Source organism: Strix aluco, chromosome 5, assembly GCF_031877795.1.
Source record: "Strix aluco isolate bStrAlu1 chromosome 5, bStrAlu1.hap1, whole genome shotgun sequence".
NCBI lineage: Eukaryota > Metazoa > Chordata > Aves > Strigiformes > Strigidae > Strix > Strix aluco.
In genome coordinates, this window is record NC_133935.1 from 89,328,489 (window position 1) to 89,345,428 (window position 16,940).

Here is a 16,940-nt window from a genome sequence, read left to right on the forward strand (position 1 = left end):
CTCCCAAGCTCTTGCCCACCCCCAGCCTGCTCACTGCTGGGAGAGCAGAGTGAGAAATGGAGAAGGCCTTAATGCTGTGCAAGCACTAGTCAGCAATAGCTAGTACATTGGTGTGTTATCAACACTGATTTAGTCACAAATCTATAACACAGCACCCTAGGGGCTACTGTGAAGAAAATTAACTCCATCCCAGCCAGCTCCAGCACACAGAGCTTTTAACATCATCACCCACAGTATTCACATTTGGAAACTAAGGCGCTATGAATTAGACAAATGAACTGCTACACAATCAAAAATTGGCTGGACCACTGGACTCAAAGGCAACGATCAATGGCTTGACAGCCAGCAATGAGCAGAATATTCCTGTGGCCTACATGGGGCACATATTGCTCAACACTGACAGCAATATAAATTATGACAGAGTATAGCATCAGCAAATTTACAGCCAGTATTGAATTTTGGGGAGTGGCTGACATGACAAAGACCAGAACTTCAATCTGGAGGGACCTTGAGAAACTTGAGGATTGGGCCAAGAGAAATCAATAAGTGTAAACTTCTGCACCTGAGGAAAAACCCATGCATCAGTACAGGATGGGAAGAGACTTCTGAGGCAACAGCTCTGCTGTAGAGGACCAGGGAGTTACAGCAGCTGCCCAGCTGAATATAAGCCAAGAGTACTTCCTCACTGAGAGCAGGGAAACTATTTACTGAGCTACATTAGGAGAAGCCAGGCCAGAGGATTGAGGGAAGTTATTACCTGCTCTGCTTGGTACCAATAAGATTGTACCTGGAATACTGGGACTGGTTTTAGGTCACCCATTTTCAGCTGGGGAGGTCCCAGTTAACTGGAAGTTAGTAAATGTGACGGTCATCTACAAGAAGGGCCAGAAAGAGGATCCAAGGAACTACAGGCCTGTCAGCCTGACCTCAGTGCCGGGGAAGGTTATGGAGCAGATCATCTCGAGTGCCATCACACGGCACGTACAGGACAACCAGGTGATCAGGCCCAGTCAGCATGGGTTTATGAAAGGCAGGTTGTACTTTACTAACCTGATCTCCTTCTATGACAAGGTGACCCGCCTAGTGGATGAGGGAAAGGCTACAGACGTTGTTTACCTGGACTTTAGTAAAGCCTTTGACACAGTTTCTCACAGTATTCTCCTGGAGAAACTGGCTGCTCATGGCCTGGACAAGTGTACTCTTCACCGGGTAAAAAACTGGCTGGATGGCCGGGCCCAAAGAGTGGTGGTGAATAGAGTTAAATGCAGTTGGCGGCCGGTCACGAGTGGTGTTCCCCAGGGCTCAGTACTGGGGCCAGTTCTGTTTAACATCTTTATCAACGATCTGGACGAGGGGATCAAGTGCGCCCTCAGTAAGTTTGCAGATGACACCAAGTTGGGCAGGAGTGTTGATCGGCTTGAGGGCGGGAAGGCTCTACAGAGGGGTCTGGACAGGCTGGAGCGATGGGCCGAGGCCAATGTATGAGGTTCAATAAGGCTCAGTGCTGGGTCCCGCACTTGGGTACGACAACCCCATGCAACGCTGCGGGCTTGGGGCAGAGTGACTGGAAAGCTGCCTGGTGGGAAAGGACCTGAGGGTGTTGGTCAACAGTCAGCTGAATGTGAGCCAGCGGTGTGCTCAGGTGGCCAAGAAGGCCAATGGCATCCTGGCTTGTACCAGAAATAGCGTGGACAGCAAGGACAGGGAAGGGATTGTCCTCCTGGACTTGGCACTGGTGAGGCCGCACCTCAAATACTGGGTTCAGTTTTGGGCCCCTCACTACAAGACAGACACTGAGGTGCTGGAGTGTGTCCAGAGAAGGGCAACAAAGCTGGTGAAGGGCCCAGAGAACAAGTCTTATGAGGAGCAGCTGAGGGAACTGGGGGGGTTTGGAGAAAAGGAGGCTGAGGGGAGACCTTATCGCTCTCTGCAACTACCTGAAAGGAGGTTGTAGCGAGGTGGGTGTTGGTCTCTTCTCCCAAGTAACAAGAGATAGGACTAGAGGAAACTGCCTCAAATTGCACCAGGGGAGGTTTATACCGGATGTTAGGACAAATTTCTTCACCGAAAGGGTTGTCAAGCATTGGAACAGGCTCGCCAGAGAAGTGGTGGAGTCACCATCCCTGGAAATATCTAAAAGATGTGTAGATGTGGCACTTAGGGACATGGCTTGGTCATGGACTTGGCAGTGCTAGGTTAGCAGTTGGACTGTAATATCAAGGGTCCTTTTCAACCTAAATGATTCTAAAATGGATAGAGAAATGGGAAGGAGTCCAGAAAAACGCTGCTGAGATCGTTGAGGGATTGGGTCAGATGATGCCAGTGAAATGAGCTGCTTTAGCCTGCTAAAGAGGAGACTAAAGGGTCATTTTGCAATAGCTCACTATTAAATTAATGAGAGCCACAAAGTAGAGGGAGCCATACTCTTTTTGACAGTGGTAGAAAAATATAAGGGACCACAGCCACAGACTGTGGCTTGGAAGAGTCAGACTAGACATTAAGAAAAATATTTGCATTAAAAGTGTAGAGCAGTATTGGAGAAAGGCCAAGAGAGGTTCTGGACTCTCTGTTCTTTCACCACTCAGCTAGGCAAAGTCCAGGCTGACCTGACCTAATATTGGTGACAGTGCAGCTTTGAGCAGCAGCAGGATGTGCTAGATCATCTCCAGAAGTCTCTTCCAACTACTATTTCTGATTTTATGTTAATTCACTAAATGCCCACAAGAACAGAAAGACTCATTCCTGCTCCCTGAGCCCTATTCAAGCCTACCCTCTTCCCAAGATTCCTCATCCCAGAATCTTCAAGCAAGTATAAGATATAATCGGTACCTTGCTGTTTAACTGCTGGATTCTGAGCTCTTTTTGGTGCAGTTCTTTCAAGCTGTCACTTAGCTGGGCCTGGAGATGTTTTTTCTCTGTTTCTAGGCTTGAAAAGTCCCCTCTCAGAACTTCTGAAGAAATCTGTCAGGGAAAGAACAATGAAAAATATACTGCATACATGTCAACCTACTCTCAGGTTAGTATTCCAGGGCCAAAGTCCAACATTATTCCTAGGCCTGGAACTTGATCTGCTCAAACAAAACAACAAATGGGGAATAAATAGAAATATCCTAAAAGCCATCTGAAAATCCAAGCAATTAGGAAAGATCACTGAACTTGCACATATGATGGGTCCTTCTCAAAAGTTGTCTTAAAGCTGTCTACTAAACAGGAAGGAACAAAAAGCATATGAATGAGAACAAGGAAAACAAACAAAAAACCAAAGCAATGTCCACACTGCTCTCATTCCACACAGACTAAAAAATTTGCACTGAAGCATTCTCCTGGAAAGCATCACATGCACACTGTTCTAGCTTTTTCTTTGCATATATGCATGTGCGTGTCAAAGGAATAAGGAGAGATTTCATGCAGCAGGCAAGCGTCCTTCCCTAGACCAAGCAAAATCCTCAACATATTCCACTCCACTTTTAGGGCTGTGATACAGGGAAAGAAGGCATAAAGTGCAATGTTCAATCCTCAGCCTCTCTGGTCTTGAGTTACGATTGTAGATCCCTGTCACGGTAAAAACTTCAGTAGGAAAACATAAAAATTAGAATGTGACATTAAAAGGAGAACTAAACCAGAAGATCTTAGATACAAACACAGCGCAAGAGGCAATTCTAAAGTAGCCAGAAGGAAAGACCTGAGAAGTTCCATACTGCTTAGAAGGACCTAAGGTGCCTAGGAAGCCCTGTCTCTTACTGTCTTTCTTGAAATATTAGAAACCATGAACTACGGGTAGCGCACATAAGGGTATGCCAGAGTTTTCTAAAGGTTTTCAATGATCCAAGTCACATTGTCCTTGGAGGCCACACAACAAAATCTGATACTGCAGTCTGTACAAGCTGGATACAAGCCACACATGCTACTTTGGCTGAATTTCAAGCCTCACATTTCTATGCAATAAAGAATCTGTGTACTTCCACCCACCTTCGTTTGGTACTGCTCCCCTACAATTTGAGACTTGCTGAGAGGCAGTCTCATTTCTTGCGTGATCCTTTGCAAATGGCTCAGTTGCTTGTCTTTTTCTGCTATGACCTTCAGGTACTGCTCCTTTATGCTGCTGTTCTGCTTCTCCCAGGTAGTTTTCTCTTGTCTGCCCAGTACAACACAAAGGAAGTTACCAGGAAGTTACCAGTACCACTTATGATATCCAGCTCAGCATGAGCTGAGGATGATTCTATTTCCTATCATTGCCCCATACCAGAAAAGAAGTTTTATAACTAAACCAAAACAGAACAACCCACTTAAGTACAGGAACCTTAAAAGCAGGGTTAAGGAAATATTCCATATTTGGCTCAACACTGCAGATTGTTCAATTCTTACACTTTTGGTATTCCTGGATATTGTTTTGATTTTGCTGTTCAGAGCATTTTGTCAAGCAAGTCACTGACAATGCCACTTGTCATCATAACCTTATCACTGCTTCAGTCAAATATGCACCAGAACCATAGCATTGATCCCTACATGCAAACTCCAGGCCTTAGCTTCATTTACATTGTAGAAGCTAGACAGAAACTAAATCTCCTTTTCTTTTATCAGGAGATAAATGAAATTTGTAAGCTGCTCCAAACTTTACCAGATCTGAAGTGTTAGCGTGAGGGACAGAGGGAGGGGGAAGGAGCACTACAAGTTTTTATATCACTTTGGACAAAGATAAGCTATGTATTTTTCCACAAAAAAACATCACCCCTTTCACTCCTGGTTCAGTCATTCTTAGATGGGTCTCTGAAGTACCTGAAAGGATTTTTCCCCCATTTTTAGAACAGAGCATATTTGTCTGACTAGTTTTAGCCCAGTCAAAGATGACAATTTACTAGACTTGAATTAAGACTTTTTTAAAAATAGAAGGCATAAAGCAAGTGAAACAAAGCATTAGACAATCATATAAAATTAGTATTTGCTAAACAATGGTATCAGTGGGATAATAAAGGATGTTCATCATGAGATTGGAATAGAGAGTTCTGTAATTATATACATAAACTCCAATACAAGAAACAGCCTAAGTTTCCTCTCAAACAGATGAGACTGGCCACCACTGGTTGAAGGAAATAAAAATTAAAAGGTCATTGATCCATTTCACACAGGCATTTCCTTCCAGTATGTTGTGCTGTCTGAGGCAAAAGCTGAACAAGGGAAATGTGTGCCCACTCCTGAACAGGGCAAAGTGATTTAGTGACAGCTGACACAGGTAAGGCTGAGGTTCTCAAAGCTTTCTTTGCCTTCTGCCCACAATTGCTCTTTGAATGAAAGAAACAGCACATTTGCATCTCTGAGGCAGTGAGAAGACAGACAATTCTCACCTAAGCTGCTGGAGCTCCTGCTGGTACAAAATACTTTCTTGCTTCAGCTGTTCTTGGAGACGGTGCTGTTTATCTGCATCTTGCTGATATTCCTGCAGTTGTGCTTTTAAGCGAGAATTTTCAGCTGATTCTACCCCAACTAGTATGTATTGCTGCTGCAGATTCTTCAGTTCTCTTACCTTTAATTAAAGGAAAATATCAGAGTGCGTGACAACTGAGCAAGCAGCTACGTTTATTACTTATAAGTGTTTAAGAGCATTTCTCACTGTGGCATCTGGAGAAAAAAAGTCACATTCAGATGACAGAGAAAATAGAAATTGAATCAGTGATTGCAGCAGTCTACTAAAAACTGCTCAGAAAAAAGACCTCAGAGAATTCTACTGTTAATGACAGTAGTGAGTTTTGAGACCTTCCATGAAGACTTGACATACAGTAAACAAAAAGACCCTGGACTACACTATTAATTTCGTTATTCAGAAGACAGGTGAGAGAGAAGGAGCTGGTTAAGTAAATACCAACTCCTGAAGTTGGTATTTACTGTAAACCAGGGAACTGAGGAACTAAAATCCTTTTGACAGTCTACTCAAGACTGGAATTAGAAATAATTTGTCATTACACACCCATCACTGAAATCAGTTTTTGAAGATGAGAACACGTGACTGACTCTGGAACAGGGAAGTACGTAATAAGTCAGGAGATCCCTCTACTGAGGATCTATCTCAGCATTAGCAGCGCTACACAGATATGCAAGTTCAAGAAAACAGCAGTAGAGGAGACATAAATCTACAAATAATTGAGATATAAAATGGACAAGAAGAAAGATGTGTTGAAGACAGTATCACAAAGTCTGTTGTGAATTAAGACATGGGAAAACTAGGACAGACTACATGACAGTGGAAAATGACTGTAGAAGTCTGTCATCTGACCAGTAACTAGAACTCTGAAACTCCCTGAGCCGCATTGTGCCAGAGACTATACAAACACAGACACATTAAGGCGGCAAGCAAAGATGTCAAAATGAAGCTGCAATGCCTTGTACCTGTCTTGACGGTCAGGTCTCAAGAGGAGAAACAGACCCAAGTCTTTGCTCTAGTCTCTTTTAGAAATCTAAAACAAATCAAAGCACAAGCTTCCACAGATGTGGACTAAACAGGTTATCAGGGAACCCTTATTTTTATGATTCCATATTTTAAATCAAGCTAACAAGAGAAACCACCTGGCAAAGTTAACAATGAAATCACAGCTTGCATATATCAGAGGAGATAACATAAATGGCACATACTAAATCCATGGGATCTGATGGAGCGTGCCTACAAGTGCTGAAGTCATTGGGAGGCAACTCAATTACCTTTGAAAGGTCATGGTGACTGGGAGAGGTTCCTGAAGACTGGAAGAAAGTAAATGTCATCCCTACCTACAAAAAGGGCAAGGAGGAGAAACTGGGGAACTGCAGGCTGGTCAGCCTCATCTCCATCCTATGAAAGGTGATGGAGCAACTAATTCTGAAAACCGTTCCAGATACATGAAAAAACAGGTTGCCCAGAGAAGTCGTGGAATATCCAACCAATGGAGATATTCAAAATCTAGCTGGACACTGTCTTGGGTAACCTATTCCAGCTGACTTTGTTTGAGCAGGGGAGCTGGACTAGAAGATCTCCAGAAGTCCCTTCCAAAAGCTCAACTATTCTGTGATTCCGCGAAGACAACGATCTGTTTCACATTGCAAACATCAGATCTAAGTGTGCTGCATTTTAAGATCTGAAGATCCAAATCTCCTATGGGGCTTTAAGTAAGAGCAGGAAGAGAGAACAAGGACTTACTACTCTGTCTCTGTCATTCTGCAAGGATGACAGTGCCTTCTTAAGACTCTGCGCTTCTGACGGAGTGGTGGAAGTGCTCCCTTCTGCTTGTTGCTTCACTTCTTCAATCTTGCGTGTTTTGCCCAATTCATTCAGCAGACGGTCTCGCTCATTCTGCAGGCTTGCCATAGCCTTGGAGAAAGATTTGACTTGGCTGGAAGAGCCTTCCAGTTCCGAAGACAAATGAAGAAGCTCATCATCTTTGGCTCTGAGCTTCTGATTAAGTTTCTCAATCTGGACCAAGAGACCTCTTTCATCAGTGGCCTTCTGCAGTTCTGTCAGCTCAGACCTCACTGTATCTCGGTCCCTGGCAGTGGAATGTTGCTCCTCTTGTAGCTGAACCACCTGTTTCTGAAGATTCTGCACTACACTCTTTTGTTCCTCTAAGTCTGCAGAGTATTTCTGTTTCAAAACATGAAGCTCTTCATTGGCCTGGTCCCAGCTATCCTGAAGAGAGCTCATGGACTTCCCAAAAGACTGAATTTGAGCTCTGAGATCTTTGTTTTCATCTGTGACTGCAAGAAATTTCTGTTCCATTTCCATCAAGTCCCGTGCCAACTCTGCTACTCTCTCTTCTGCTGTTTCTGTTTCATTCCTCATTATCCCTGCATCATGATGTAGGTGCTTCAATTCCTTTTGAAGCCTGTCCTCAGCCTCTCCCACCCTCTTGGCTGCATCCCTCTGAACACATACCAGCTCCCCCTCAAGGTCTGTTATCCTTTTCTGCGAGAGGGAAAGCTTATGATTCAGTTCTTGTGCCTCTTCCTCTCGGGCCTTCAGTTGTGCTTGACACTCCATGATAGGACCCCCCTCACCTAAGGCTGTCATCTCACTCTGCACCCGAGAGAGAGAGGATGTTAGGGTTTCAATCTCTTGAGACATACTGACTTTATCCTCTCTCAAGGCTTCCATGCACTTCCTGAGATCATCCTGAGCGTGCTCAGACTCTTTCAGCTGTGTTTCTATGACTGCCTTCTCCTTTTCCAGAGTTTGGATACGCTGAAGCTGTGTTTTGAGAAGTTGTTTCTGTTGGGAGTCCTTTATTGAAATCACTTGGTTCAGGTCCTCTCTATACCGCACCAACTCTGCATTCAGTTTGGCATTCTCAGAGTTGAGGTCATCCATCCGGCTATGAAAACTTCTGATTTCTTCCTTGAGCTTATTGTTTTCAGCAGCAGCCTCTTGAATTAGCTGGTCTTTCTCCAAGATTATAACAAGATGACGTTCCTCAAGTTGCTTGTAGTCTCTCAGTATGCGGTCTCTGTCATCTTGCAAAGACGACATGGACTTGATGAAGGAGTCCAGTTGTGCCTTCTGCTGCTTACTTTCTTCTCTGCTTATCTTCATCTTTTCAGTGAGACGGTCAAGTTTGTCCAGAAATCTGTTCTTCTCATTTTCTAATGCTTTTTTATCTTCTTCTTCCTTACTTAGCCTATGTTCCAACTCTTTCATCTCTTCAGAATGTTGCTGCTGTAATTCAGCTAGAGCAGCCACAACTGCTTCTTCCTTGGCAGACAGCAAACTAATGATCTTTTGATCCTTGGCAGTAGTTTCTTCGTGCAGTTTATTTGTTAGGTCCTTGGAAGCTTGCAGATCAGCCTCAAGCTGTTCGCAGGTGAATTTAAAATTCTGGATACTGGTCTCTTGTTGCTTGACTGTACTCGCCAGCTCTTCTTTGACCAATTCACATTTGGTGAAGGAATTCTGTAAGTCAACAAGCTGGTCTCTCAGGCTGCTGATTTCTGACTCCAGTTTCTGCTGTTCATTCTGAGACTTGCTGTACAGTTTCTGAGACCCCTCAAGCTGAATCAAAAGCTCCTTTTTTTCCTCCTGCAACACTTCACATGTCCTTTGATGTTGCTGAATCTCCTTCCTGGATTCAGACTCCCAGTCCTTCTTGTTGCGTTCCAGACTGAAAACAGAGAAGTGGTCAGTCACAAATCAGTGAAGTATCTCAGTATCCAAACCCACAGTAATAATTTTCATTGATTATACTAATTTAGAAAAGCCACAAAATTAGTTTTACTTTAAGACAGCAAGCTGGAAATATCCAGATGATTATTTTCCCCTCAACTTAAAATTCAAGGCATCTTTTAAAGTTCTGACTGCACTACTGTCTGAAGGGTGTAGTGCTGCGGGAATATTTTTTTAAAAGTTGTCCAGTGAGATAAATCTTTGTCAGTATTGAAAAAGTGGAGGTTAAACAGTGAATACTCCTTTTCATTAAAATACTCCTTTCTCTCATCCATTGTAGCTAACAAACAAAAAAATCACTGTTCTCATATGCTTGATGTGTGTTTCATGTTCCAGCATGCAAAGATACAGCATTTTGATCACAAATTTTACAGAACAATTTTACTCACGTAAGAACAGTTTGGTTTTGAATTTTGGAAATTCCCAGATGTACATTTTGGTATGTTTCCTTAGCTCCATCTTTCCCTCAAAATCTATTTTGGGATTAAACTGGAATTATATATCCCAATGCTCTCTTGACCTGCCAAATTTAATCTCTGAATGCAACAATTCTATGTAAAATATACTGTTTCAAATTTCAGATTAATAAAGACTTTAGATAGTACTCAGAAGGCTACTGCTTGTCACAGGAAATAGATTTAACATGGGTACCCTAATGATGAGAAGAAGGAATATTTTACAGTGTTAATCTCCCTGTATCCTTGCGCAGACAACAAATACATAGTAACCCCCTACAACATAACTCTAAACCTCTTTTCTATCCAAACATTAAGTGATCCAGGAGACAAGCCTTATGTTTATGGCTTTATTAGGAAGGCTAATTCCGCTCTCCATCTTAGGCATTCATTAGTTTTGCCAATCACATGTTACATTTAGCATATTTACATACTCAAAATGCTGTTTTCTGGTATACTGCAAAAGAAAAGGGGCATCCTACCTCACCTTTGGCTGCTGCCTTGTCAAAAGGAAATACAAGAATACCAGCTGAGTCATTATCACCTTCTTTACCTGGATATATGAGTCTGAAGTTCTTCCACATGTATGGTCATCTGCTTCATCTGGTCCTTTAGCATAACACAAGTTTCCTCTTTTGAACGTATTTCTTCCTCCTTCTTTTGAATAGTTTCAGTGAATTTCTTCTCCCATGTTTTTGATTCATCTATCACCCTATCCCTGTCATCCTGAAGGGAGGACATACTTCTGGTGAAGGCTGCAAGTTGGGCTAGTGTTTTGTTTAGGCTGCCTTCCAACTGCTTGGTTTCTTGATCCTTTGTCTTCAAGGACTCTTGAAGATCACCAACAGTTCTTTCCATATAGTCTTTCTCCCTCTGCAAAGTTGCCAGCTTTTCTTCCATGTTTTTAATTTCGTTTGAGTGCTTGTCTTTTTCCTGTTCCAGTCTTCTCTCAAACTCCTCATCTTTTTTCTTCATTTGAATTTTATTATTATCTTTGTTTGCCTGCAACTCTTCTTTCACTCTGACACTCTCTGCTAGAACCCTTGCTGCCTCACTCTGGGTGTCATCCAATACTACTCTGCAGAGAGCAAGCTCTGCTTGGGCTTTCTTGGTGTCTTCAACTGCTATAGCTAAAGTCTCTTTGGCTGCTTCTACCTCTTTCTGAGACTCACTCTGCAGAAATTCCAGAGCTTTAACAGTTCTTTCTAAACTACTGTTCTTTTCCTGGCTTTTAATACAATCCTTCTGCAGCTGCTTAATCTCCTGCTGTTTCTGTTTCAGCAGTTCCTGAAGCTCCTTTACATGTGTGCTGCTGTCTCCCCTCCAACTGCATTTTAGCTTTTCTACAAATTCCTTTTGCTTTTCTAAACTTGCTTTACTTCTCTCCTTTGCCATCTGACATTTCTCTTCCTCCAGTTCATGCATCATTCTCTGCAAACTCTGAAGCTCATGTTTCAGTTGCTCGTTTTTGATCTGGAAGTCTGTTGCATCTTGCTGATAGTTTCCAATACTTCCATTAAGTTCTGCCAGCTGATTCATGAGCCTTTCTTCCAAATCATCCTTCTCAGACTCTAGCGTGTCCTTCAGTTCTGTCATCCTGATGAGGTCGTCTTTGGTTTTTTGGACTGTTTGTTCCATCTGTGCTACTATGTCCTGAAAAGTATTCAATTCACGGACTTTCTCTTCCATCTGGGTCTCTAAAGCCCTCTTCTCACCTGCTAAAGCCTCAACACACATGCGAATATCACCCAGCTGTTGCTCTGAAGCCCTCCTATTATCTTCTAGTTCTGTGATCCGCTCTGTGAGCTCAGCTATCTGCTGTATGTAGGTACCAAGATCTTCACAAGGGCTACTACCTTCAGATGCTTTTTGTTCCAGCTCTGCAGTAGAAGACTCAGGTCTAAAACTTACATCCACTTGATTTTCAGTCTTCTCCACTGGTGGCAGTGTGGCAACTGCCTGATTTATTTCTTTCCCTGCTGTCTTCTGAGCAACATACTTGTCTACCAGTTCTCTGCTTTCCTTCAGCTTAGATTCTGTTAACTGCAAATGACACTTTAAGTCTGTGATCTCTTGATTAAGAAACTCCTTTTCAGCCATTACTGTCTCAAGCTGAGTAGAAAGAGAGTGATAATCCCGCCTAGAGCTGTCCAGATCTTCTTTCAGGCTAGTATTTGTAAAGACATCACCAGTCCTATGTAGCTCTCCATCTGTAAAACGCATCTCTGCTCTAAGCTTCTCGTTCTCCTCCTCTAGTTCCAGGATCTTCTGTTGCTTTGATTTTGCAAATTTCCTCATTTTCTCCTTCATTCCATCAATTTCCTGTCCAGCTTCCTGTAGCTGCTTATCAGTTTCCTCTTTTTTTGCTTCAACACTTTTCAACTTAATGAAAATTTCCTGCTTTTCCTGCCTAACAGTTTCCAAAACACGCTGAATCCGCTCAGCCTCATTACTCACATTCTCATATGACTGCAGGAGAGTTTCATATTCTTTCTGAAGCTCCCTGTATTTCTCATGCCACTCAGAACTCTCAGCAGCTTGAAAGCTTTTCAAAGATTCCATCTCTTCCTCCAGCTTCTCCTTCTCTAGAACAACTCTATCTAGAGTAAGTGTCAGGTTTTTACAGCATCCATCAAGATTCTGATTTTCTGTAAGTACTTTATCAACTTCTGCAGTAAGTTTTTCTCGCTCTTCAGTGAGGCCTGCTAACTTTTCTGTTAAAGTATCTGTTTCTTTAACATGGCCACATATTTGGCTTTCCATATTTGTCAACTTGATACGAAGATTTTCAATAGTAGTTTTCGCATTAGCCAGCTCCTCTTTTAGAGATTTGCTTTCCTTTAATGCCTCTTTTCTAGAGATAAGTGCAGCTTGCAACTTTCTCTGTATTTGATTCTTCTGTTTAGCTGCTTCTGCACCATCATCTTGCTTCTCCTGAATTTCAAGCAACTCTGTTTGCAGTCGCTTGCTTTGTTCCTCATGTACCTGAGCTTGAGTTTCCAACTGACTACATAGTCTCTTCACTGAATCCTCTTTTTCCAGCAGCTGTGCCTGCACATTATTGAGAGCTTCACTTTTCTCTCTTAACTGCAAGTTAAGAAATTCCATTTCTTCATCCTTTTGGTGCATAAGTGTTTTCAGGTCTTCCAGACTGCCCTCTCTAGAAATTTTTGCTTGACTCTCCTCCAATTCTGCCTGAAGACTTGCTGCCTTAGCTTCAGCTTGGTCAGAGGTTCTCTTCAGCCCTTCTATCTCCAGAAACAACTGTGCTATGTGCTCTTGCAAATGAAAGACTAATTCTGATTTACAAGCAAGTTCATTTTGCATATGGCTAATGTTATATTCCAATTCCTCTTTCTCCATACACATTTTTTCAAGTTTTTTCTTAAACTCATCCCCAGAAACATCTGCAACTTGTACAGGCTTGTTACTTGTTGTGTTTTCTGCTTCCATGCATGAGGAATCCAACCCACCTTGATTCCCAAGAACACCCTCTGTTGATACTTTCTGTTCTTGGAGTTGTCTGAGCTGAGCTTGGATGCTCTCCTTCTCTTTGCTTTGCTTATCAAATTGTTCTTGTAGGATGTTGTAATCATCTTTTTGCTGTTTCAGCTGTTCTCTGTGATGCCTGTCTTTTTCTTGAGCCTTTTTTATAGTGTCTTTGCGAGATACCAGGGCTTCCTGAAGTTTTTTCTGAAGTTGTTCTTTTTCTTGTTCAAGAGCTGAAATCCTCTCTTTCAGAACAGACTTCTGGTTTTCTTCAAGATTTACAGCTGCTGAACTATTTTTTTCATTTTCTTCATAATCTTTTGGGCTTTTATTGGTTTCAGTTACTTTGTCATCAGTTGTCTGACTCTCCAAGATTTCATCTTTAATTGAAACAATGTCTGTCTTACCTTGCAAGCTTCGCCTCATTTCCTCAATCACTGCCTGCAATTGTGCTTCAGTAGTTTCTTTATCCAGCAGATCCTTCCGGATGCTCTGCAACTCAGATTCCTTTTCAGAAAGCAGTTGAATTAGATACTCCTCACTGGGCTGGCTTTCAAGATTCACTTCTCTATTTGTCACACTTGTCATATTTTCTTCCCCTTCCACTTCCTGAGTCACTGAGGTTTCCAATTCACGTTCTCTTCTCAATTGTACTAATTCACTCTCCAATTTGCTAACCTTCTTCAGAAGCTCCTTCCTGTTAACAAGTGCTGCTTGCAGCTTCCGCTTTACTTGCTCATTTTCTTTTTTCAGAAGTTCAAGTTCATTTACTAATGCCTCACTTTCTTTACCTGCTGCCTCTGTCTCATCTGGCTCAGATGCCCCACATTTCAGATATGCATCTTTTGTTTCTGCGTTTTGGTCTTTTTCTTCCTGGGCTTTTAATAATAGACTTGTTTGCTCTTTAAGACTCTTCAGCTCATTTCCTAGAGAAAATTTCTCTTCATTCAGCAGGACCATTTTCTCAGACATGCTGACACTGATCTCTGTCATCTGTTGGTCTTTCTCCAGCAAGGTTTGTTGCAGACTCTCTATAGACCTTGTGTGTTCAGCAACAAGCTGTTCTAGGTTTGCTGCTTCCTGTCCCTTTGAGGCTAAGTTTTGGGAAAGCTCTTCTATCTCAGCTGTATTCTTTCTCAAAAGTTCTTCTAGATCAAGTACTTCACATTCCTTCTTCTCAATCTGGCTTCTCAGATCTTTTAGTTGCATGTCCTGGTCAGAAAGCTGAAGTTGTGCTTCATCCAAGTCTCTTTGCAAAGCTTCAATTTTTATCTCCTTGGATTTAAATTCATTTTTAAGGCTGTGGATTTGTTCTCGCAGAAGATGGCTTTGACTGTCTGACAGTCTCTGCTTTTCTGAAAGAGCTAGATTTTCCTCAAGTTGCTTCACTTGCTCTTTCAGTTCTGTTACGGTAGAAAGTTCCTTCATCTGACACAGGAGCTGATCTCGTTCTTCAGTCAAAACACAAAATGCACTGTCAGAATCCTCTATTTTTTTTCTGTATTCCTCAGTCAACTGGTTTAGCCGATTTATTTCTGCACCTTTTGCTCCTAGATCTCTCTTATGGGATTCTTCTGATTTCTGCAGAATTATCTGCAGTTCTGTAATTTGGTTTTGTAACTTTATCAGTTCTTGAGATTGAGAGGTGCCAGGCTTTGGATCTGCTGTAGAGACTTCTTGAACTGCCTCCATCTCCCCTCTGCAAGGGACAGTGCTCCCCCAGGGCACTTCTTGAAGAGTGATTCTGTTTTCCTGAAACACACCAATTTGCTGCATTTCTATTTCTCTCAGTAACAAGCTACTGCCCAACTCATTTTGTGTATCTGAAGTCTTTTGTTCTTCCTGCTCAAGAAACCGTATCTGGGAATTATCTTCCAGCTGGTTAGCTGCTGCTTCTGTTTGGTTACCTATAGATGTTTGGCCATTTGGGCCCTTGAGCTGCCTTTTCAGAAAAGTTATTTCTTCTTGGGCTTCTTTCAGTTCCAGCAGCAAAACTGACAGCTCTTTCTGTTTCTCTGCAGCAAGATATTCTAGAATTCCAGGCAGACAACTTTCCTCAGTAAACTGCTCACTTCCATTGGGAAAACCATCTGTTCTTGCCTAAAAGAAAATAATAGGTTTCAATTTTCCTTTGAATTCTGTGAAAGGGTCACTTTTGGAAGTATCTGCTTTCCATATTTTGTAGTTTAAGGATACCCTTTCTTGAGCTGGCTATTGCAACAAATAGCAGTCTCACTAATAACAGGAGGACTCCTCAAGTAATTTCTGTTCATTTGAGTTTCTGAAGTTGCAGCATGAAAGATTCTGGATTTAGGATATATAAATTATATATATATATAAATATATATCTAAATAGTATATATAAATATAACTTCCTATTCCCTTACTTCCCATTCTCTCTTGATTACAAGATATTATGATTCTGAAGTGTTTCAGTTCTGTGATTCTCACAACCCCTTCAGTGTACTTATTCAGCCACATTTTCCTGGCATCCTATCCGTAGTCTCTGAATGAGGAGGTTTTGTCCTCTATTCTATCTGCCCACAGTGTAGAGGCCCATATTCCAGTCTATGTCCACCTCCAAAGTGAGAGCACTAGACAAGGCATCTGGAATAAAGTGCTTGGCTTTTTATAAATAATTATCTTAAGGTTTCCTCCCACCCCCAGAAACATTACAAAAGAAAAGCAGTCACAAATCCTTCCCAGAAAGCATGGATCAGCAGCCCACCAGTAAGTCAACATCTTGTGCTGTAAAGGCTGTCTGTTCATCAGTTTGGAGAGCAGAAACAATTTACAGGGAACCATTAAAGCTATCTCTTAAAGCCTGTTGCAGTGTTGCAACAGCCACTTCAAATTACGGGATGTTAAAAAAACCCAACTCTTTGGGGCTTTTGAACTAAATTAAAGTTTTCATATCCACAGATATATACAATACTGAGAGGGAAAAGCATTCTGGACTAAATTTGTACCTCAGGGAACTCCAAAGTGTCATCAAAAGGCTTTTGCACTTCAGAATTCACCAGCTCTCCTGACACACCTAGTGATAAAAGATACACTTGTCACCATCAGCATAACAAGTTGCATGTAAAGTCTACTGACTTTAGTAAGTGAAGACACAATATACGGGACTGGAACTTCTCTAGTTTCCAAGGTGAGAAAGACAAAAAAAAAAAAAAAAAAAAAAAAAAAGAGTTTGAGTCTATGCATTGCACCCAGATGTCCCCAATAGCTCTGCACATGCAAAACCTCCTGCATTTGCTGCATGCTGGCATCCCCTAAGTCTACAATATATCTAACCTCTAGAGAAAATGAAGAGGCAAAGACAAGTGAACTTGGGAAGAGGTTGTTTTGTTTTGGGTTGGGTTTTTATATGTAATTTGGGGGTGGGGGTGGTAACTCCAGATACAGAAAGAAATTCACTAGCTTACAGAGAGGAACCCAATTCTTCATCTTATCTTAATTCTCTTCTGTGCCTTAGACATCATCCCTTCTACATCTACAAACGCACTCTTCTGATATATCCTATCCATCCCACATTAGAATGTTCTCTTCTACGTCATGTGCATCTTTTCTATCTCCTGTACATCTTTAAATTCTGACTTCAAAGCTCCTCTTTCCAAATCACCTTAGATTTGTCCCTGAAACTTCTCAAATTTCCACAATTTTCTTGTCACATGCCTTATTCTGTGTTTTCACCTGTAGAAGTAGAAGAGCAGTCTATGTAAGAGGCTGGAGCTTCCAGAGTCTGCAAGTCTTGTGATTTCACCTCAGGTCCAACATTCTGATTCTATTGGTTGAAGAAAAAATACTTAGTTTTGAGC

General features: G+C 41.9%; 1 protein-coding gene across 9 annotated transcripts in view; it reads right to left on the bottom strand.

The window, feature by feature from the left end:
* GOLGB1 (golgin B1) overlaps positions 1–16,940 on the bottom strand; it is a 49,940-nt gene that overhangs the window by 7,210 nt on the left and 25,790 nt on the right. For 6 of the 9 annotated variants that reach the window (XM_074828204.1, XM_074828208.1, XM_074828205.1 and 3 more), the window contains 7 exons: positions 16,816–16,906; positions 16,089–16,156; positions 10,184–15,219; positions 7,163–9,113; positions 5,343–5,521; positions 3,970–4,135; positions 2,830–2,961 (listed from right to left, as the gene is read on the bottom strand). In XM_074828204.1, the coding sequence (XP_074684305.1) occupies positions 2,830–2,961; positions 3,970–4,135; positions 5,343–5,521; positions 7,163–9,113; positions 10,184–15,219; positions 16,089–16,156; positions 16,816–16,906 (7,623 nt within the window). The remainder of the gene's footprint in view (positions 1–2,829; positions 2,962–3,969; positions 4,136–5,342; positions 5,522–7,162; positions 9,114–10,183; positions 15,220–16,088; positions 16,157–16,815; positions 16,907–16,940) is intronic. The other 3 variants (XR_012623687.1, XR_012623688.1, XM_074828207.1) reach the window with 2 other exon arrangements.